The sequence below is a fragment of the Euphorbia lathyris genome, chromosome 2 (genome assembly GCF_963576675.1).
Source record: "Euphorbia lathyris chromosome 2, ddEupLath1.1, whole genome shotgun sequence".
NCBI lineage: Eukaryota > Viridiplantae > Streptophyta > Magnoliopsida > Malpighiales > Euphorbiaceae > Euphorbia > Euphorbia lathyris.
In genome coordinates, this window is record NC_088911.1 from 106,627,807 (window position 1) to 106,650,874 (window position 23,068).

General features: G+C 38.3%; 2 protein-coding genes across 5 annotated transcripts; both read right to left on the bottom strand.

The window, feature by feature from the left end:
* Positions 1 to 412: 412 nt before the first annotated feature.
* Positions 413 to 14,130, bottom strand: LOC136219329 (RPM1-interacting protein 4-like). 4 transcript variants are annotated; one of them, XM_066006704.1, is made up of 5 exons: positions 14,037 to 14,130; positions 11,845 to 12,384; positions 11,574 to 11,765; positions 5,202 to 5,247; positions 413 to 897 (listed from the first exon to the last, which is right to left on the bottom strand). In XM_066006704.1, exons 1-4 carry the CDS (start codon positions 14,040 to 14,042, stop codon positions 5,221 to 5,223), a joined length of 765 nt encoding a protein of 254 aa, XP_065862776.1. In that variant the 5' UTR covers positions 14,043 to 14,130; the 3' UTR covers positions 413 to 897; positions 5,202 to 5,220. The 4 variants fall into 4 exon arrangements, with proteins under 4 accessions (XP_065862776.1, XP_065862773.1, XP_065862774.1 ...); XM_066006701.1 differs by lacking the exon at positions 5,202 to 5,247; XM_066006702.1 differs by lacking the exon at positions 5,202 to 5,247 and having other exon boundaries at positions 414 to 897; positions 11,845 to 12,381; positions 14,037 to 14,117.
* A 426-nt stretch (positions 14,131 to 14,556) lies between these two features.
* Positions 14,557 to 22,612, bottom strand: LOC136219330 (uncharacterized). The gene is made up of 16 exons (XM_066006705.1): positions 22,185 to 22,612; positions 21,991 to 22,092; positions 21,829 to 21,895; positions 21,568 to 21,749; positions 20,997 to 21,257; positions 20,417 to 20,500; positions 20,282 to 20,329; positions 20,113 to 20,177; positions 19,868 to 19,916; positions 18,324 to 18,579; positions 17,906 to 18,027; positions 16,611 to 16,691; positions 16,421 to 16,495; positions 15,596 to 15,798; positions 15,363 to 15,513; positions 14,557 to 15,134 (listed from the first exon to the last, which is right to left on the bottom strand). Exons 1-16 carry the CDS (start codon positions 22,593 to 22,595, stop codon positions 14,937 to 14,939), a joined length of 2,355 nt encoding a protein of 784 aa, XP_065862777.1. The 5' UTR covers positions 22,596 to 22,612; the 3' UTR covers positions 14,557 to 14,936.
* Positions 22,613 to 23,068: the final 456 nt, after the last annotated feature.

Sequence of the window (23,068 nt, forward strand, 5' to 3'; positions counted from 1 at the left end):
GGCCCAGTCAAGAATAAAGGTATAATGAAAGCATTAAATTCTCTGAAATAACCCCAAAGTTAAGTCGTGAAACTAAACCCTGAAAAACCGCACCGCATAGACACAGGTCTAAACTATGTAGTTCCATTAATTATCTTAGTGTCGGTCAACCAAAATCATTAATTGTAATTTAGCTAAATATTGATCAGATATCTAACTAGGAAATTAAGCTCCATAGTTTAATTCTCTATTTAATAAATTATGAACTTGAAATTGGATTGCAAGTAAATCATCTACTTCGATTAGGATCCGCCATAGCTCTAGCTATGGAGGACTTAGCTCATGGTAGATGGAAAGAAAACAAGAAATTTAATAGAAAACAAACTAGAAAACATAATTAAATAAAATAAAATAAAAGATGAAGGAGAATAAACTTTGAAATAGAACTAAAATCAGTTACAAAGGTAGAACGAAAATGAACAAAAAGAAAACTACAAAAAGTCTAAAAAAGATGTGGTGAGGCATGTTCCATGTTTGTTCCAGGTCTGGTTTCATGCTTCCCAATGTAGGTATTTATAGTTGCACATGCCTTCATGCATTCATTGTAACCTCCAACTTTAATGCTATTAAAGAGAAGATTAATGGAAGATTGAATTCTTTGCTCTAACTTCTTAAACATATGGAGAGTTGAATTCTTCTTTGCAACTTTTTAACTTTCATGTAATTAAAGGGAGCATTGAGTAGTGTAACTCCTTCTTGAGCATTCAAAAGACTCTTTAACTTTCATAACATTCCTTGGATAGTTATTTTAGGAATTTATGACAATAAGGATTTATTTAAAGAGTCATGAGTCTTCATTCTTCAACTTTATTTACTTGAATAATGATTCCATAATTGCATTTTTGCCCCAAATAATACCTAAAAACACATAGAACAAGCATTAGCTCTTAAAACATAAAACTAAACATAAAATAATTATAAAATATTAAAAACTATCTTAAAATGCATGATTACTATAATTAAAATATATTAAAAACTATATGAAAATGCAAGATAACACAATCACTGGCCAAAAGTGCTGATAAAATCCTGGGTTAAGGCCATCTGGTCTCGGCGACTTTTCAGGGTGCATTTGGAATATTGCCTCGGTAAATTCATTCAATTGAAATGGCTTTGTTAATCGCACATTTTCTCTGTCAGTAACAATCGAATTAAGCACACTAACCGTATCCAGGTCACATTCCGTATTCTGATCATACGCTTTTTGAAAGTATTTTTTGTCTTCTTCCTGAATCTCCTCTTGCTCTTTCAGAATACTTCCATCTTCCCCCTTTAGAGACAAAATTTGGTTCTGCTTCTTTCTGATTCTGACACAGGCATGAAAAAACTTAGTATTTAAGTCTCCACCCTTTAGCCAAAATTGTTTCGCTCTCTGTCTCCAGAACGTCTCTTCCTTTTCAAGTGCCTAGCTAAGTTTTCTTTCGATCTCCTTTAGTTTTCTCACCGATTCTACATCCCTTTTGTCTCTGAAACGAACTAATTGTCTTTTTAGGAACTCAATTTCCTTCAGGAATCTGCTTCTACACCCCTTTCCAAACTCCTCCATGCCCTTAGCGCATCTCTCCAATCTCTCCTGCATACTGCAATTGGCATTTTCTATCCACTTTCTTTTCACCAAGCTCTCAAAATCATCCCCCTGTAACCACAATTGTTCAAATCTGAATCTGCCTTTACTGCTTTTTAGGCTTGGAGCTGTTAGCGTCAGTACAAGGGGATAATGATCTGAATATACGGTGATGGTGTTTTTCAAGTCATATCTCGGGTACCGGTTTATCCAGTCCCCACTCCCAAAAACCCTGTCGAGCTTCTCTCTGATCCATCCTGGTGATCCACGCCCTCTCTCCCAAGTAAACGGGCTCCCTCCTTGTTTAAGTTCATACAGCCCACACTCCTCCAAAACAGCATTAAATCTTCTTATTAAACTTTCAGGGTATTCGGCCCCTCCTTATTTCTCGTTTTGGTCCCTGATGCAGTTAAAATCTCCCATCACTACCCAAGGTAGAGTTGAATCATGCGCAATTGCTCTAAGGATCTCCCATGAGTCAGTCTGGCGCTGTCTGTCTGCATACCCATAGAACCCTACACATCTCCAATCCCCTTCCTCTCCATTTATCACTGCCTCAATATGCCTATCAAAGAATTTTGTAATCCCTAATTTGACCTCCTTCCTCCATAACATTGCTAGCCCACCATTGTGCCCTCTACTCTCCACTACAAAACAACCTTCAAACTTTAGTTTCTTGCTTAGTTTTACCATACGACTTTGATTGACCAAAGTCTCAATAAGGAACACAATATCGGGTTGACATGATCTCACCATATCCCCCAATGCTCGAACTGCACGAGAGTTCCCCAATCCTCGGCAGTTCCAACTAACGCCAATCATTCTTCTCGACGGACCTGTGATCCAGGTTCCGCCGCTTCATTATCCTCTAAGCAATCCTCATCCAATGTGGAAAGGGATTCCTCATTTAAAAAGCCCATAGGTATGTCTGCCCCCTTTATTCCTTTTCCTCTATCTTGGTCATCCCTTCTCCTGCGTTTTCTATCCTCCAGTAGTCTCAATGCTATTTCATCTGCACTTTCCATCATCAATTCATCTCCACCACTATTTTTACTCACATTCTGAACCTTCAGCCCACTATTCTGAACACCTCTCTGTCCTCCCTGGCCACTTCCAGAGGCTCTTATATTGAATTAGAACCCCTGTGTCTGTCTGCTTATCTGCCCTGTTAGCCAATACTTTCTTCCCCCTACTACATTGGGATCCTCATTCTGCTCCCCTGGTTCCTTGAGCCATCTAGCACCGCTCTGATCTCCCCCTTTTCTGATTGGCGCTTTCAACCATGGACCCCACTCCCTCTGGATCTCCTGGCTATTTTCCTCAAACTGTCTCTCACAGTATCTTTCAGCATGTCCTAGGATTCCACATAAGTAACAGAATGTTCCAATTCGTTCATATTTAAATTGGATAAAGGTTGGTTCTGCATCCGCTTTACAAATCTTCTTGAATCTTTTCAGTGGCTTACGTACGTCTATTTTCACTCTAATTCGCATATACGAGTTCAGGGAACCACTTCCATTCTTAGAGTCATACTCCATAAACTCCCCCATACAGGTTGCTATCTGTTTCCCTGCCACTTCATTATTTGCCCCAAACGGCAGATTATGTACTTGCACCCAGATTGCCATCATGTGGAGTTCAATAGCTTCTGGCTTGACTCTTTCTGGCCATTCATTCATGACTAGAACATAATTGTCGAAAGTCCACGGTCCTCCCGCCATAATCCTGTTTTTATCAACCACATGATAGAACTCAAATGAGTATAGATTAGGAAGAACTTCTTGGATTGTGACACTTCTGCCCGGCCTCCACAGTCCTGCTAACTTCAATTTCATGGCTTGGAAGTTAACAGGTCGGTCTGCAATGAAGGTTCCTAGGAACCTCAATCCTCTTCCTTCTGTCTCCCCAATCCCTTGTGTTAGATTTAGTTCTAGCCCCTCCAACTCCTCTTCTCCACCAATCCTCAAATGCTCCATAGTCTCTTCCATTAGATACAGCTGCAGCTTACTCCCTCTTACAATTCCCACTACTCCCTCTTTTGTGTTGTTTTATATCAAACTACTTCTTCAAAGAATAATCGACTCCCTCTTTGTTAATTAGCGTAGGTATAGAATTGAAAGTAACAAAACTGATTCTGGCCACACAGAATTCCTCACAACAATTTCTTCACTCACCAACCAGCGCCGATTAGGATCAGCAGCGGCGACTCCCCTCACAGCAGGTTGGAGGGACACGACACTCTCACGGCGATTTTACCCTAGCGGAGAGACGACTACACTTTATTCACGTTATTATAATTTTTTAGAAAATTTATATATTTATTAAAATAATCAAACTATTAGATACTATAATTAAATTATATAAGAAATTGGGTACTTATAAATATGCAAAATCATTAGAATATTAATTTAATTAAAAAAATAAAAAATAAAAACAATTTCATTCGTATTTGAGGGGGTATTTTTATACAACAACAAAGCCTTAGTCCCGAAATGATTCGGGTCGGCTAACATGAACCATCATATAAAACCGTGAAAATCAAGTCGTGTCAGCGACACAGATTCGCTCCCTCCACTCCGTCCTATCCACTACCATATTTTCCTCAATTCCCAATAAACTCATATCACTCTCGACCACCCTCCTCCAAGTTTGCTTAGGTCTTCCCCTACCCCTCACCACTACATCCCTTTGCCACTCTTCGGTTCTCCTAACCGGCGCATCAAGCGCTCTACGTCTCACATGGCCAAACCACCTTAGTCGGTTTTCTCTCATTTTATTCTCAATAGATGTGACCCCTACTTTTGTCCTAATTATTTCATTACGCACCCGGTCCTTTCTCGTGTGACCACACATCCATCTCAACATACGCATCTCCGCCACCGACATCTTATGGATGTGGCAGTGTTTCACTGCCCAACACTCTGTACCATATAACAATGCTGGTCTAATTGCCGTCCGGTAGAATTTTCCCTTCAATCTATTAGGCATGCCGGGATCACAAAGGAAACCCGTAGCACTCTTCCACTTCGACCAACCAGCTTTAATCCTATGAGCAACATCTCCATCTACTTCTCCATCCGTTTGGATAATAGATCCTAAATACCGGAAGCAATCCGGGGCCTGAACAACTCTCTCATCTAGGGCGATTGTCCCTGCCTCCCTACTCCTACGGCCGCTAAACTTACACTCCAAATATTCTGTCTTACTTCGACTCAACTTAAAGCCTCTAGATTCTAGAGTTTGCCTCCATAGTTCCAACTTCATCTCCACTCCTTCTTTCGTCTCATCAACCAACACAATATCATCTGCAAACAACATGCACCATGGTATACCATTTTAAAGTGAACTTGTTAGTTCATCCATAACGATGGCAAAAAGAAATGGGCTTAGTGCGGAACCTTGATGCACTCCAATCGTAATAGGAAACTCTTCAGTTTTATATCATAAATTTACGAACTAATACAAAAAAAAAAAAAAAATCTTGAAACAAAGTACTTTTAATTCAATACAAGAAAATAAATTCGTTGAAACTAAATTGATCTCTAATTCACCCAAATAAAACAGAAAAATATTATTATACAAGAAAAAAGGTGTATACTTTCTTTTCTTTCTGGGCTTCACCCCCAACAAAAGCAGCTAACGCCCTGCCACAAAGTCAAACACACTTCAGCAACTATAACAATTTGCACCCTCTTTTTCTTTTAATTTTTCACAAAAATATACTTTTAATATTTCTAAGTGTAATTTAGGCCACTGGCTCCATATTTTTCTGGGAAAGAAAAAAAGAATTTCATTTTGTAGATATTTTTTTTAACACCAACGATAGCAATATATAAATGACCAAATAAAAGTTACAGCCTAAAGGAGAAGTTCTCCATGAACCAGCAATAGAGCAAGTTCCAATCTAGAACAAAAAGAGGATCACTAAGGGCTTTTGAGGCTAAACTATGAGCCGCCCAATTACAATCTCTAACAACAAACAAAAAAACACATTTAGAAAAACCATGACAGAGATGAAGGATGTCTTGCACAATCGCTGAGCATGAAGCAGGAATATGACAATTCACACCAGTGAGACAGTTGATCAGCTGCAGACAATCACTTTCAATTTCAATAAGATCCAACCCATGTCTCGAAGCAAATAGAATAGCATCTCGCACTGCGTAGGCTTCCACGACAAGGGGAGAGGAAGCAAACGGGTAGGAAAAGGCCGCAATGCCCACAACCTCCCCAAGACAGTTTCTCGCCAACAGGCCACCACTGCCAATAGCAGAGGAAGCAATGAAGCCTCCATCAATATTAATCTTAATCCAACCTTCAGGTGGCAAGGACCAAGAAGGAACACGTCCATCTATAGTAGAACCTTCATGAGGATCAGATGCAAGCACATTCCATTCCTCAAATTGGGAAAGAGCTTGATTGACAATTTCCATCGTGGTCCACGCCTATTGGTTGAAGATCATATCATTTCTAGCTTTCCAAATACGCCATAAGATGATACAAAACCACACTAATGGATCATCATTGGTACATGAAAGGCTTACCACATTCACAAAGAAGGTCCAAGCATCCAAAGGAGAGGAAGTAGGAAATGATAGAGATCGAACCGAAAGAGGAGAGGCAAGCCAAATAGCACGAACCAGATGGCAATGTAAAAATAAGTGGTTTGTTGATTCCACATCCGAACACCAGCAGCAGGAGACGCTGGCAATCGGGCATTTTCTAGCAATGTTATTCCTGACTGGTAGAGCATCACGGAGAAAGCGCCAGATGAAGAACTTGAGCTTATTTTGAATGTTAAGGCTCCAAACTTGCTTCCAGATTAGAGAATGACCAAGAGCAGGAAGAAATTGCCTCGCTGCCAGCAGATTATCACCCATTTTTTTTGCAATTTGGTAGCCAAACTTTACCAGATAAATGCCAGATTTCGAATAGTGCCAAATCATTTTATCATTAGACCCGGTGATGCTAAGGGGAGTACCTTTGATGCAGGTTGCATCCTCCGGAATGAAAAGATTGTCTATCTTATTGAAATCCCAGGTTCTTTGATTTGCACAAAGTAAATCAGCTACCCGAAATGAAGATGGCAATAAGTTTGGCAATAACCTTGGAATAAATGGATGATTGATTGGAAGCCAAGGGTCTTCAAGACACCAAATAGATTCTCCATTTCCCATTTGCCATCTAACCCCCAGATGAAGAATATGTCGGCCCTGAAGGATACTTCGCCAGGCCCATGAAGGGTTGTGGCCAGGCTGAGCATTAAAGAAGTCGGTGAAAGGAAAGTATTTACCCTTGAGGATGCGGGACAAGAGAGAGCGGCTTAGTTAAGATCTTCCAACCTTGCTTCGCTAGTAAGGCCAAATTGAATGCTTTTGCATCCCTGAAGCCTAAACCACCCAACTCTTTAACTGAGGTAAGGCTGTTCCAAGACACCCAATGAATCTTCCTTTGGCTGTCAGCTTCCCCCCACCAAAACCTAGCAGTAAGCTGGTTGATTTTATGACAGACTTGGTCAGGGAATCGAAAAACAGCCATGGCATATGTTGGGATGGAAGAAGCCACAGCTTTAATCATGACCTCTTTCCCCGCCCCACTGAGGAGCTTGCCTTTCCAATGACCGAGCTTACAAGAGGTTTTTGATGTGATATTCGCAAAGGCTTGGCACTTAGATCTTGGAAGCGCAGAAGGTAACCCCAAGTACTTGTCTTGACCCCCAACATTGGAGATTTGGAGAAAGGTGGCCAGCTGATTCCTGAAGCGTTGAGGAGTGTTTCTACTAAAAAAGAGAGAGGACTTCTCCTTATTAATTTGCTGGCCACTAGCATTGCAAAAGGCATCAAGAGTTGCTTTAATTTGTTGAATATCAGTTTGCACAGCCCTGCAAAAGAGTATAGCGTCGTCCGCGAATAACAAATGCGAGATAGAGGGTGAGTGCCGACTGATTTTAATACCTTTGAAGCTGCCCAAAAATTCTGCCCTATTCAACATGGTTGTGAGACCCTCCGTGCAAAGAATAAAGAGGTAAGGAGACAAGGGATCACCTTGTCATAGACCTCTAGACGGTTTAAGATAACCGTGAACTTCACCATTAATGTTGAAAGAATAAGAGACTGTAGAAACACACTCCATAATCCAATTAATCCAAATATTGCAAAACCCAAATTTTTCCAGAATATGCTGAAGAAATCCCCATTCAAGCCTATCATAGGCCTTGCTCATATCGAGCTTGATTGCCGCCTCCATACCACCATTCCTTTTATTTTTCAAATGATGCATCACCTCATGGGCAATGGTGATATTATCAGCAATTTGTCTCCCTTGAATGAAAGCACTTTGATTGTCACTGATGAGGTGCGAAAGGATGGGTTGTAGCCTTTTAGTGAGAATTTTGGCAATGGCTTTGTAGAATACAGAGCATAAACTGATTGGTCGGAGTTGCTTCATATTACGGGTAATGGAAGTTTTGGGGATTAGGGTAATGATGGTGTGGTTAAAGCTTTTGAGAAGTTTCCCAGTCCTGAAAAAACTTGTTGCAGCCAATGTCACTTGATCCCCAATGCAATACCAATATTCCTGGAAGAATTGTGCAGTGAAACCATCCCCTCCAGGGGCCTTATTAGGGTGCATAGAGAAGAAGGCTTCTTTGATTTCAGAAGCAGTGACTTCCCGAACTAGGGACTCATTCATTACTGATGTAACTTTGTTAGGCCAGACGTCCAGAAGATGACTCCAATTATTCCCGCCCTGAGACCTGAAAATGTTGGTAAAATAATTGGAGATAATGTTAATATTAGGGGGATCCGTTTTCCAGTTGCCATGCTCATCTTCAAGACCCACTAATTTGTTCTGCTTCCTTCTTTGAGCAGTAGCAGCATGAAAAAAACTTGTATTCTTATCTCCAAGTTTGAGCCAGTTCTGTCGAGCTTTCTGAGACCAGTACATTTCTTCTTTGTTAACTTCCACAGCTAGCTCCTTCTCCAAAGCTTTTTTTAGGGCCAATGATCCAGTGAATTGAGAATTGTTGTTTAGAGCTGCCAATTTCTCAACTAAGAGGGCAATAGTCTTTTTGAATTAGAATTATTAGCTCTGGCCCAATGGAATAGCTCACTTCTACAAGCTTTAAGCTTCGAGGAGGCTTGAAACATAGGAGAGCCAATGACAGGAAAGTTCCAGCAATTGTTAATGAGCTCAGAGACTGCTGCATTTCCAACCCACCTCTGATCAAAAAAGAACCGCCTTCTAGGTTTGCGATCCTCAGAGTGAGTAGACAGAAGAATAGGCCGGTGATCAGAACCAAGCTCATCCAAGTGAGAAACCCAAGCATTATCAAAGGCGGTTACCCAAGAAGAAGAAGCAAGGAACCTGTCAATGCGTTCTTGGATGTTATAAATCCCCTCCCCCGATTGCTCCAAGTATAAGGAAACCCAGTGAAGCCCAGATCAATCACATTGAGGCTATCCATAAATGAAAGAAGAATGTCATATCCAGAGGATGGAAGGTTGGCCCCTCCACATTTCTCTGAAGCAGTAGAAATAAGGTTAAAATCACCACCAATGACATTGTAGCTGTTGACACAAGGATAGTAGGCAAGAAGCTCCCTCAACTGGCATTGGCGCAAAGCAGGATCAGAGCTTAAATAAATACCCAGAAAATCCCAAGAAGGCCTCATAACTGTTCCAGGAATTGAAGCATGAATGAAGAAACTAGTAGCCTTGATAATTTTCACAGACACATTTGGATTGGAAGCTAAGGCCAGCCCGCCCCTACGACCATCAGGATTGATAATCAGGAGCGGAGTTAGTTTGAACCTATGGAAAAACGCTTGGAGCCGCTGCTCCTTGTTCTTAGTTTCACAGAGAAAAACAATCTCGGGGGAATGGGACTTCAGTATCCCTTTTAAGTGGAAAAGAGTCAGGGGGTTCCCCACACCCTGACAATTCCAAGAGAGCAGCTTCATTGAGTGGGGGGGGGGCCATATTCGGCTGGCACCCTCCACCGTTAACACAAGCAATTGATTGATGTTCAACCTTGGCCTTCTTCTTTTCCTTGGCCTCATATGAAATAGATTCCTTCCGCTTACCTTTATTCTCCGACTCATTGATACATGCATCCTCAGGTTGAATTTCTTTGATGATAACCGAACTCCTTATGGTACAACTTTTCCTGGCTTGTTTCTTCCATTTCCTATTCTCAGCATAACTTGAGTCCCCACTCTCTTCAGAAATAGCCGTTAAGTTTTCAAAAGGAATTGGGGTAGTGCTCATCTCAACTGGGCTAGGTAATGAGGAATACGGTTTCTTTTTGTTTGGTCCAAGGAGGTCTATGTGCAAGAGAATTAAATCATCCAAACTTTGGGCTTCAAATGGTTCAACTACCCAATCAGACTCATTAAGGTTCACTTCCTGGATGGAGAAGGATTTATGTGGGGCTAACTCATTTAATTTGGCTATAGGGGAGTTAAATTCTGGGCTAACACTCTTGTTTGGGCTTTGCAAAGAGGTTTTGCTATTAATGGGCCTAGAATAGACAATATAAAGAGGAGAATGTATTGAATTACCTCTTAGGTTAGTGAAAGCTCTATCTTCATCTTTTCTGCTAGACTCTTCAACAGCCGTACTAGAAGGAATGGGCAAAATCCCAATAGCTTTTTCCCAAATCATGGGTTGGTGGAGAAGTATGTCTACTGGAGGTGGTTGTACTCCCTCAGAATCCAAGGGATTGTTGTCAGGATTTGATAGTGATTTACTACAGTCTTTGTTATTCATGCGATTTCTCTCTGCTGACGTGTCACTGCTCTCGAGAGTATCGCCATCAGAGCTGATCTTCCCCTTTCCGCCGTCGTCGATCTCATCTAGCCGGAGCCGGAGTTGGTCCGTGAAGCCTTGCAGACACTCCACACTGCTGGAAGCAGCCCTTTGCATTTTTGACTTCTTAATGGAGGAGGCTACAACCCATGGCCCATACCTTTGCTTTGACTGACTGGTGTTAGCTCTGTCTAGAGTGATTGGTTTAAGATTGCAAAACCGATTCAAATGCCCAATGGTTCCACATTGGTAGCAGAAATCCGCAAGCTTTTCATATTTAAAACTGATCCAATTCTTTGTTTTTGCAGGGCAGGGGAATAGGTTTCAGAAGGTCAATAACAACCCGCATGCGAAGGAAGCACAACCATGAACTAGCAGAGCCTTCATCTAAATCGAATTCCTCTACGGAACTGAAAAGTTTCCCAATGCTCTGGGCATTTTCGAGATTGATTTGGTTGGGGGGTAGCCCATGAACTTGCATCCAAATGGGGGATTTATTGAAATCAATTTGATCAATAGTTTGGTCTGGGGGCCATTCTTTGATTACTAGAAGCTGGTTGTGAATACACCAGGGTCTCCCATCCAGAACTTCTTGCATATGATCTCTAGCCTCAAAATGGAAGGAAAAAAGGAGTGGGTGGTTCGTTTTTGATATTTGCAGGTTTGGGTAGTGCCTCCATACTTGGGTAAGAACTGTTTTGATAGTATGAAAGCTGAGTTTTTTTTCTGAGCAAAGCTTCCCAATAAGAACATGTTTAGCGAGGTTGGGAGCAGTGGTACAAGAGGTGTGTAATTCTAGAGTTGGGAAGGTTTCAGAAGGTATACAATGATCCGTTGAACTGGGGTAATTAGATGGGGTGGCCATTAAGATTTGGGAAAGTGATGATAGCTAGGAAGGAGTGAGGAGTCAAATGGTGCTAGAGGGATTGAACACAGGAGAAAGTTATGAATTAGGAGGCAGAGAAATCAAAGTGCAGAACCAGGAGGTTAGAATGCAGCAAGAAGAAAATGCAAGAACACAGAGAAAAACCCACTAGAAGGGGCAGAATAATAAAACTTTTGATTTTTGTAGATATGAAAATATTAAAATGCGTTTTTGGTATGTAAAATGGAAATGTACCCAGAAAATAGTAATATTTTATTATGGAAGTAATATACCCAACCTTGGAATTTTCATTTCTGTAGTGCTTTTGGGAATTGGATTGAGAACTTTGCTTTGATAGATTAGAAGCTTTAGTTGGGCCGCCATGTCTCTCTTCTTTCACTTTGTTGAATATCAGTGTGTACCCATCTGCTGATCCCGGGTTGTTCTCATCCCAATCCCCGAATTTCGGAACGGCGGCGTTTTGATCCACCTGCTCCATCACAACAATTCACCATTTACAACTCCTAAATAACAAAATTTAATAAATGCAAAATGAGTTGAGAGATTACAGAATCATCGCCGGCGGCGGCTCGACTGGCTGATCTGAGTCGTGATCTTCCAGGAGTCATCGGAACACCTCCGGTCGAACCTTTTCTTTCCAACGAGTACACAGGAGATACTCCAATTCCTTTACTTCCAACTTTCGATACATGTAAAGGCGACTGTTCAACACTTACATCGAAGGTTCCATTGCGGCGCATTCCCCTTGTATTTTTATCACCGGAGCTCACACGGTGGAGAGGGGAGTCAGCAGCAACTGTAATTGGAGACTCCGGTAGCCTTCTCCCTTGCTTTGCCCTAATTAAATCGGCGGCGTTTCTCTGGCGAGTTAGATCATCGGTATGCTTATGCAGAGGAGTAGTGAGATCAATCTCCTGTTGGAAGGAAGAGGATTGAATTGTTTCAGTATCAGAGTTTTGTTGAGATTGGATAGTGTTGATTTTGGTTCTACTTCTGCCCTTCCTCGCCTTCTCAAAGCAGACCGTGTAAGGGACATTATCGCCGGTTTCCCAGTTGCCGAACTTGGGCACAGCAGCCGACCCTTGCTGCTATTTAATTAGTTCAAAACAATGCCATCAAAACTTACAATATTTGACATAATAATAATAATAATAATAATAATAATAGTAGGACAAATAAATAAATTTGATATTTATAGTATCAAAGCCTCAACATTGGCCCTGTTTGGCAAAGAGCGTTTTGGGATAAAAAGAGCGTTTTTGACCAACTTTAGCGATTTGACCACTGAAACCGCTGATTGGAGTGTTTGGTGGAGAGAGGTTTGGAAGAGCGTTTTGGGATGAAAACGCTAATTTTGAAAAAGCTCATTTTATGAGCTTTTTCAATTAGCGTTTTGGGATATTAAAATTAATGGACTTTTTTGACCCCAATAAATAGACTCTCTCTTATCCTGCGCCAAAATTAATGCCCTTATTTGTCTTTTTGTACAAACCGCTATTATCAATCAGCTAATTTTTACCAAACAGGTCTAACAAACAGCTAATCAAATCAGCTAATGTAATCAGCTAACAGCTAATTCCCAAACAGGGCCATTGTCTAAAACCCTCCTAACCAATTTTACATATTTTTTCAAGTAACTACGTATTAAAAAAATTGGATTGGAAAGTTGGAGACATGTTACCATCTCAACTGTTAGTTACAAAATGATAAGACGACGAAGATAGGTGCGGTTTGGAGATGTTGGAATACCTCAACCGCGAAAACCGCCTCTCAGAGGAGTTTTTATATTAAGCATCGGGTCTTCTATATCACTCGAAAGACTCTCAATTCACATTTGGACACGTGTATTATGACCCTACGTAATAATTAAAATAGTAGGACCTCTTATAATATGCGTAGGTCCATATTATACGTGTCAAAATATGTATGGAATGTCCTCCATTTAACATGAAAAACCGGATGTTTCTAATAATTTACCCTCTCGGAAAGATGGTTCTAGCCCCTTCCTGCCCCACGATTAGTATGTTTTGAAAAGCTATTTGCACTCTTATCCCCGAAACCACTCTTAAGAAGGTAGTTTCAGCCTCTCCCCTATCCCACGATTGGGATGTTATTTGCTCTCAACTTAACATTTCTATTTGCGCTACTAAAAAATATAGCTGAGGGAATTTATGTATAATCATTTGTTGTTAAATACTCTAATTAGATTGGATGGTCTAATTTATAATAACTTTATAGATCTTTACCTTAAAAGATCTTGGTTAGGTTTTTTTTTTCTTCTTTGTAAAACTTTTTAATCAAAACAAATTATAAAATTAATAATTGAGATTTAAAATTAAGCCCTTTAGAAATAGTAAAATTCAACCAAGACTTTTATCATGTGTGCAACAATTACCTCAATGGTCTTAGGAAAATTATCCCACAGGTAGATAAAAGTAATTAAAACTTGACTGATTAAGTTCCATTTGAAGGAACTTCAATTCCCAAATTCCTTTTTCATCTTCTAACTTTCCATTATCTACCATATCCAAAATATCATTTAGTATTTAATTTCCAAATTCAGACGCTGAACACAGATTAAGACACAAGACTAAGCTAAATTCCCGCCAATAATCATGTATTATATAAGATAAACCCAAACTAAAGCTTTGTATGAAATGATAAGACTCATAATTCTTTCGGTAAAAATAAGTTATATTAACCAAGGAAGGATTAAAATAGAAGTAAAACAGAAACTCACAGCCATTATTCTTCTTCAGTCGAGAGAAAAATTGAGACTTGTTTTTCAGAAATGCAAAACCAGAACAGAATAAACAATTTCTCCAACAAAGATATTTAATGAATAAGATGACCTACGGAGATTCCTAATTTCAGTTTAAACATCCAACGAAACTTCCTTGCCATAGACCAATTCAGATACTTCCAAACAGCTTAAACAAGGAAAATGTAGAGAAATAAACAAATAATTTCTACAAAAGAGACACTCATTCTCATTGACCAGTTAAAATATTAAATCATTCATATCGGAGAAATACGTGAGGATTCAACCGATAGAGGGTAATTTGACAAAAAAATAGAAGATTATTTGAAATTTTTGAAAGTTCACGAATGGCAGTTAAAGTTTTAGATCAAGTACATGAAGTTGAAGTTTTAGATCAAGTACATGAAGGAACGTACGTATAAACCGTTTTTAGATCTTCAGCCAGTGTCTACAACTGCATCCGACCTTCTTCATTACTATATTCCAACAAGAATCAATAGAACTAAAAGATTAGTGATTTTAAAAATAATAATAATAAATGAAAAACAAAACAAGCTGTTGGAATCTCAGCCTATATCTGTCCAACCAATATTGGTAATATTCAATTTAAGAGAGTACTTTTGTTCAAATGGATAACATCTTGATATGGTGGTATTTCTAACTACAAAAAAGACAAGGTAAAACTTAGTACTAAAGCTCCAGAAGATCTGACTCATTCCTTAATTCAAGCAACAAGAGCATATCAATCTTATATCAATGTCCAGAATTATCAAACAAAATGCGACTATGATTTACCCGAACCCCTCTCTCCCCATGATCTTGTTGCCCAAAAAGTAAAAACCTTCACTTGTCTTTATAGAAATTCAACTTGCAGGCTTTTCATTTCAAACATTTGATCTTCTTTGTGGTATCTACAATGTTTTTGCTCACTTCTGGGTGCTTTAATTTAAGCAGTTTTTCCAGCCTGAGGGTAGCTTCTGGGAAGGACTCCTCCGTTATGCAAACTTCTGACCGTAGACCAAAGAGAATCATATTCACGTCTTCCTCGAGCTGAAGACTAAAGAGGTGGCTAAAGACCTAAAGATAAACATAGCAATTTCAGTTGGAAACTTACAAATTTCTAAAACAAGTGTAACAATATGCATTTGTAATCATACTATTCGCAGAGCATTATTTATACAAATCGCATGTTTTCAGTGACATGGCCTTTTAAGGATCATATAGCCAAAATAAAATAGATAGCAAAATGCTGAAATAAAAACAGGAAGAATTTGCATAAACAAATAAAAAATTCTTAGCTCTCACCACTTTCATCCTCGAAATAACCATATCTTTAATATCTGAGGATCTGGAGACCAAATTAACAATGAAGAGACCTTGCTCAGATAGAGAATCTTTTACTGTCAGAAGAAACGACTCGTCCACAAAATCCGCAGCTGGACAGGTCATTCCTGAGCTGTACAGAGAGTAGGACAATGACATCTAGGTCTTAGTATCCGCATTTAGACACATCATAAGGAAAACATTTATATACGAACCTAGAATCGGAGGAGTCCACGTCAATAATAAGTACATCAATTCCAGCTCTCTCTCTGGGTTCTGAATCAGACATGATGAGACTTTCGTTTGAAGGATTTGAACTGCCAGAAGCATCCTCATGACCGTTAAGAATAGGCACTCTATCACCAGGTGCTATGTTTTTTGCCTCTCTAATAAACCTGATCCCATCAGCAATGTGCACCTGCGATTTCATATGAAAAATTTTAAAAATTACACAAGACGAGGATTTCAAAATTCGGATGATGTCCATTTTGATGATATAACATTTCAATATTTTTTATGCCCATTTAGATGATACTCAAATGATCCTTATCAAAGATAAAAATATCTCGATCAAAGTTAAATATAGGAAATATAGAACTATAAGGAATAGGGAAAGCTGATTTAACTAATCTAAACTGAATACTATTTTGGCATGGATGTTCCTGCAATCCATCAAGATTACACACCAGAACAAAGTTAGTGGATTAACTGGGAATCCAATACTTATCAATTGATACCTAGAATTTGAACATTACCAATCAGAAAAACATACGGCATAACAAAATTTTAAGAATTACAATCAGCGTATAAAGACAGATTAATGAAGATCAAGAGCAGATTCAACATAAATGGAATTTATAATGGAAAACTAAATAACCACGTTCTGAAATTTTGCGTTATTCTATTTGTCCAATCCTAAACTTTTGGATTCCAACACTGTCATTTCGTAGAAGTGCAAATTGTTTATAAGAAAAGATAGAGCTCTCAGAAATAAAATTGATAAGATTAAATGGTAAAGACTGCAGATTAACAATAACTACCTTCAGGCGTTTATCTTCAGTAAAACCAAAATAGTCCCTTGCAAGATCAAGCATCACAGGATCTAACTCCACCACCTACGAATTGGATAACTCATCAAACCAAATCCCATTCAACTGATCAAGGAATGACAGACCTTGTCCCTAATTTCCCTTTGGGGATGGCAGAAATGCTTTTAAAGCCAACAGTTACCTCAATATTCAAAAATTGCATGCATCCATGGAGAAACATTGGAAGTAAGCCAGCTCCAAGACCAACTACAACTGTGTTAACCTACAAATCACGGTATCCACACAGTTAAACAGCTAAGGCAATATCATATAAATGTACATACATTCACTTTGCATTGCACACAATTCCAATAGCAAAAGTTTTTTTACCAATGAAAGAAAATTTTATTGACACCAGAAGCTAAACAACCACACCAAAGAAACAGGTCAAACTCTCGGACCAAATTCAACTAATTACTACATATTACTCTACTCTGCACATTGTTAAACAGAAATTCATATAGTAAGCCAATATGCAAAATCCTGTTGAAGGTCAGCCTCTCGTTACAAAATCTTACATTCCTCACTTTCCATATCCAATAAACCGAATCTGTAAAAGCAAACCCCTTTACCAGCAGCCTTCCAATAAAACTAGTTTACATCCCACACCAACTTAAAACTTCTCTATCAATCAAGCATTTCTGCAACATCCTCTTCCAGATATCTTTAGAAACAATAAACTTAAAAAAGAAACAAGTGCTGAACAGCTTCAGTTGCAGCATCACAGAGAACACACCAGCTGCTACGGAACCAATTTGAAAAGTCATGCTTTGATAGCCAATATAATCTGAAAAGCACGCCAAATGATAAAACTTTGCCTGGGAATTTCTATGCCTAATTCCCAAATAAGCTGCCTCCAAGGAACCTTGACACTGGAAAGCCTTGCTTATAAGGATGGGGCCAATGGTAAGGAAGCAACTCATGTAGCACCCCCAACTATGGTTGGAGTCCCCATAGGTGGAGCAATATGTAAGCCCTCTTATAAGTCTTTGCGGTCTTGAGGCTTGCCTGGGCCTTAAAAAAGAAAAGAATTGGAAAGCCTTTATACGTTCCAGACAGAAGCAAAGCAAGTGAACAATTCCCAGTTTTTACCATGCCTCCTTGATTTTATCTTCAATTCAATATCAAGTCCAACAAAGAAAGTTCAGACCAAACTCCAAGCTTCCTATGCTAACTCATCTAGCAGATCCGAGAGACACCAACTATCATTTTTCCAAACATCGGCAACTTTAATACTTTAGGAATAGCTTTGAAGTTATTTCAAGCAAAACTCCATCGACCAAACATACAAGTTCACAAATACTGCATCCAACATCATGTACTAGTGATGATGACAGCAATAAAAACAATAATAGCAGTTGACTTCTTTCTCCAGAGTGCACTAAGTTCAAATATGTTTATTTAAAAATGGAGAAAAAACAAGAAAATGACCCTTACACTATCCCCAGATGATGCCACACTTTCAATATAGGAAGAAACCAGCATAAAGCCAGATATGATCCCTGTATGATATGAACTAGCCAAATAGTGATGATAAACATTCAGCTGGTTGCTTGATTCTGCATTTGAAGGAGGAAAAGCATTAATAATAAACTAAACTATAAGCAGGCATCTATGGTGCTTTAATTTGGACAATAGCCTCTAGATATCAAGGATATACAGAACCAATAGTTTGTCCAACCAAATATAATCATGAAATCAAGTAGCCTAAATTTAATTTGAATAAAACCAACAGCAACATGCACAAGCGAAAAGGAAAACAAAAAAAACATTAGATTAATTTGACCTTAAAGAAAAGCAAACAAGCGCGCACAAATTGAAACACATTGGCAAAATAAAAGTTAAAGATGAATACCATCATGTAGTTTCCGACTTGCTTTTTTCTTGGATTTTGAGGATGGAGTAGTTTTCCTTCTCTCTATTTCAGCAATTACATTAGAAGATTCATCCCTTAAAAGAAGAGACTCAGACTGCACCAGGCCCTCGGTCCTTTGGAAAACAAGGCGACGGAAAATCAAATCTTTAGATGGCAAAAGACGACAGATATCATCATCAACATTTTCATAAACAACATCTTCAACAACTATTGGACCAGTTAATGAAGATGTAACCTGCCAAATTCCAGCAATAACAAAAATGGATAAGTATAAATTAAGTTCTGGCAATCCAAAGTTCCAGCAGCTATTTACCCATTCACTTTCACTTGTAATTTAAAATAATATGGGAACATGTTGAGCAGGATATTTCTCACATCTAAAACCTGGATAAATATAAAATTGACTAGATGGGCAACTCCATTTCCTTAATAAGGACATGTAACTATTAAAACATTAATCGATTAAAACATCACAAGAGCCAAATAGTTACTTTATCCACAACATCACTTGACATGATGAGACTAGATTTTCCACACCATATGGATACTATGGAGGAAGAAGATATTTAAAAAAATAAATAAATAAATCATCTAGAACAGGACTGCATTACCCATAAAGCATAAGAGCACAAACACATATAATCCACACTGAAATGCTTACCCACAGATGATATTTTCATATTCCTAAAGTAGTACACCAAGCAGATATAAAAGGTATGATACATAAAGCATAAGAGCAGAAACATAGCTAACTATTCGCGTCGAAATGTTTATTCACACATAATATTTCCATATCCAAAAGAGGGGTATAGAAAACTAAAATAACACTCCAAGCACATAGAAAAGGTTGACATCAATCACAAGTTCTGCCATGAAACTTAGTCACTAAACCTAACGACATTTTACATTTCCCCGAGTATGCATTAGATAGAAAATGCTAATAATAACACTATGGTTCTGCATCACAAGTGCTAACAAGCACAGGTGAAATCCACAACAAGATACACTCAGTTAAACTATAGGATTTAATATTTTTAAATTAGTTATAATTTGTCTCAATATTAGAGAAAAGCTGAAAAGCCTGTGCTCAAATTATGGGAAGTTGTAAATGCAAGACATTGAGCTGCAAAGCTTGCAACAAAATACAAAAATGCACCATCGTTGTCTCAGCATTTAGAAAACTGAAAATTTATGGCCTTTTGCCTACTCCACCAGACTTTCATCTTGTTCCCCCAAATAAAAGCCAGTGCCATATCTATCAAAATTATCCTAGTTTCTTTTTCTTCGCCGAATTCTATGAGCCCAACTACAACAGGCCCCACTACATGACTTCACAACCATGCACCCTATGATATCCCAAACCCCATCTCTCTCCAAAATCCTAATACGGTGTGAAGAAGAACTTTTTAGGCCACTTTTTCTGTTGAAGCAAAACGAAAAATTAAAAAAAAAAAAAAGGTTTTTAACTTCAAACATGGCCTCACAATCATTACCATATAGAGATTTGCAAGAGAATGTCAAACCTTGTGCACGATATCTCGTTGTTTAATTCCATCACCCGCCATCATAAAACTGTAGAAATAAGATATCATAGAGCCAAAAAGAATAAGGCTATGATTTGAAGAGAAACCTATAATGGCTTACATTTCTTTTTTTTTCCGTTTAGTGCAATAACAATTCCTTTCAAAAAAAAAAATTAAAAGATATCTTGGTCAAGATACTATGGTGCGAAGTTATACAAGGAGGGTAAATGTTATGATGAACATACGGAATTTGTGTCCCATTGTCATCATTTCCAGGTGCCAGGTGCTTAACCAGAGGAGATAAATCCTTCTGAAAAATCACCATGAGTTAGATATTGCTACTAACAGGTCACATTAACCAATATTTTTCACCACATGAGAAATTTTGAATAAGATAATTATGTGATGTATAACCTGAATATCATCCATGCTAGTATTATTGTGGCTGCTGTCCAATATAACCTTTATTCAGTGAGAATTAATTAGATGATACAATTAGATAAACGCATAAAAAATATCAAAATACATTTTTATGAAACACAAAAGTACCATAATCAGACGAGCTGCATTTGAACTTTCAACAACTAGCCATTGTCCTTCTTCTGAGGAGAAGAGCCATTCATGAGATCGAGTCTGAAGAAGAAAAAAAACAAATTTAATCCCATTCTGTGTTGAAAACATACTCAAATGAAAATGTGCACATGACCATTATGATTTCCAATTACTACTTAGCTACAGTTTTCGAAGAAAACAATATGACTTCAGTGACATGTGATACGTCTCTCACAAAAATAAGGCAAATTCAGCATATTTGTCAAAATGATGGAACAATGCATGTTTTTGGCACGTGCAAAGATCAAGGGAATGCAATGTGTCTGCCAAATTTTACTTCTTGACTATTTGAGTGTTCTTCTTGCTTGCAGGAATAAACACTTGTAATAACGAAATAAGGACAGCGCAAAATAATAGTAGGAAATAAGTTCAAGATGGATGGGTGGGTACAACTACAACCAAGCATATAAATAAAGTTTAGATGGATAAACCAATAGAAGTGAAAATATTAAGATGATCCAGGCCAATAAAAAAATTAGTAATACCTGATCCAGGCCAATAAAAAAATTAGTAATACCTTAGGCACTATGAATACACCACAATGGTATGAAAATGGTTCAGAGTTTTCTTTGGCATCAAGAAGTACAGCACTGCAAGTGAAATGAGAGCCACCTTGTGTTCCCAAAGTAAGCTGAAATCGACGACCTGGGCTAAGCTTAGTTAAGTCCCCTTTAGCTCCCAGATGTAGATCTTCAAGAGAGTACAAAATGTCAGAACCATTGGAATATTCCTTACGAATCCGATTCTCATTTTCGAGAGCTTCATTCAACCCAGCAGCCTAAAAATGCATCCACCAAGTTCTGTCATGCATTCATCAGATTTCTATGACAAGATCCAAAAAACAAAAGTTTACACTGTTGCTTATTGATATCTACGTTGGAAACTTGGAATGCTATAGTAGTATCACTCTGTTTAATGATAGAACTACTATACTTTCCTAAAAAATTCCATCTTAATTGTAAAACAGAGAGGGAGAGAGGCAAGTGTAATTAACTTTTTGTAGGATGCCTTCATCAAAGGATATATCCCTACATTATTGCTAATGAAATAGCATATCCATCAAAATAGACAAGGAAGCCTAAATTTACCTGGTTACCAATGAAATAAAGGGAAGAATGGTCACACAACGACGTTATCATGTTCAACTCAGTAAATTTCTCTTTCACAGCAACTACCATAAAAGTACAAAGGCTAGGCTTGCTGGATGGTTTCTGTGGAATAGCATGAACACTCATTTTCCACCCAAATCGGAACTTAGAGAAAAGCAAACCTGAAAAGAGCAAGAATAAAAATTTCCACATTTAAGGTCTAGCATGTCAAATGCGTTAAAACGTTTATACCAATAATACCTATAACATGAGATTCAGCCAGTGTAAGGCAAACAAACTTCCCGCCAAGTGCCAAAACTCTTTGCACCTGATAATAATAACATTTTTTACCATATTGTCAGTGAAATTTCTTTTAAAACACTATTGGGATTCTGTAAAACTAAGCACAATTTACTAATAAACCTCAGATAAATACTGAGTCCCCAGCTTCGGACCAAGCTCTGGTTCCATCAAAGCATCCAACCCACCCTTATCAAGAACTATATCGAATGTTTCATCTGCAAACTGAAAAAACACAGCAAAATCTAGTGAAATAGGAACATATACTAACTAAAAGTTTAGTGAAATTAGGAAAAGTATCCGAATTTAAAGTAGACCTGCATTTCAGTCATGTCCATGACCCGCCAACGCATCCCGGGACGGTCTCTCACATTTCTCCTCAGCATATCGGAAATCACAACTTTGGAGAAATCAATATTGGTAATATACTTAAACCCCGAGTCATACAAATGCTCGGATAATCGAGAATTTCCGCAACCAGGAACAAGAATTTGCAACGTAGGAAGAGACGAAGAAGAAGAAGAAGAAGAAACTTGGTCTCCGGCGAGCAGAGGAATGAGGGGTTGGCGGAGCTGAGGCCACTCAGCGTACCACTCAAAGGAATCATCAGAGCCCCGAATAGTGAAAAACTTGTCCCAATTTTCCTTGCTGGTGAAGTCTCCTAGAGTATTGAGAATATCATCAGATGATGGTTTTGATTTCGATGTTTGCTTGTTCTTCTTCCCCATTTCTGGTTGAGGAAGCAGAGAATAAACTCCGTAGGGTTTAATAAGGGCCGGGCACAGTTAGGTCCAAGTCGGGGATTCATGAATCTCATTGAAAGTCGGAGATTAATAAAAGGAAATCTCCAGAATTGGATTGAAAGAATAAATCTCTAAAATTGAATTGCCCCAAAATTTCAGTCCAGTCCAGTTCGGGAATTCGGAGATTCGGTTCCAGTCCAATCCAATATAATTTTTCGGTGATTCGGATAAATATCTAATAGTTTAAGTCCTAAAAAATAAATTAAAAATTTAATTTACAAGATAATAAAATATAAAATTTTATTATCTTACATAACTTGAAATAAATTATATTTTTTTAGGAAGTAAACAACATTCATTAAAAGTTACAGTAGACAACAATGCTAAAAAAATCCCACAAAATCAAAGTATTAAAAGTTACGATAGACAACAAGGCTAAAAAAAAACCACAAAATCAA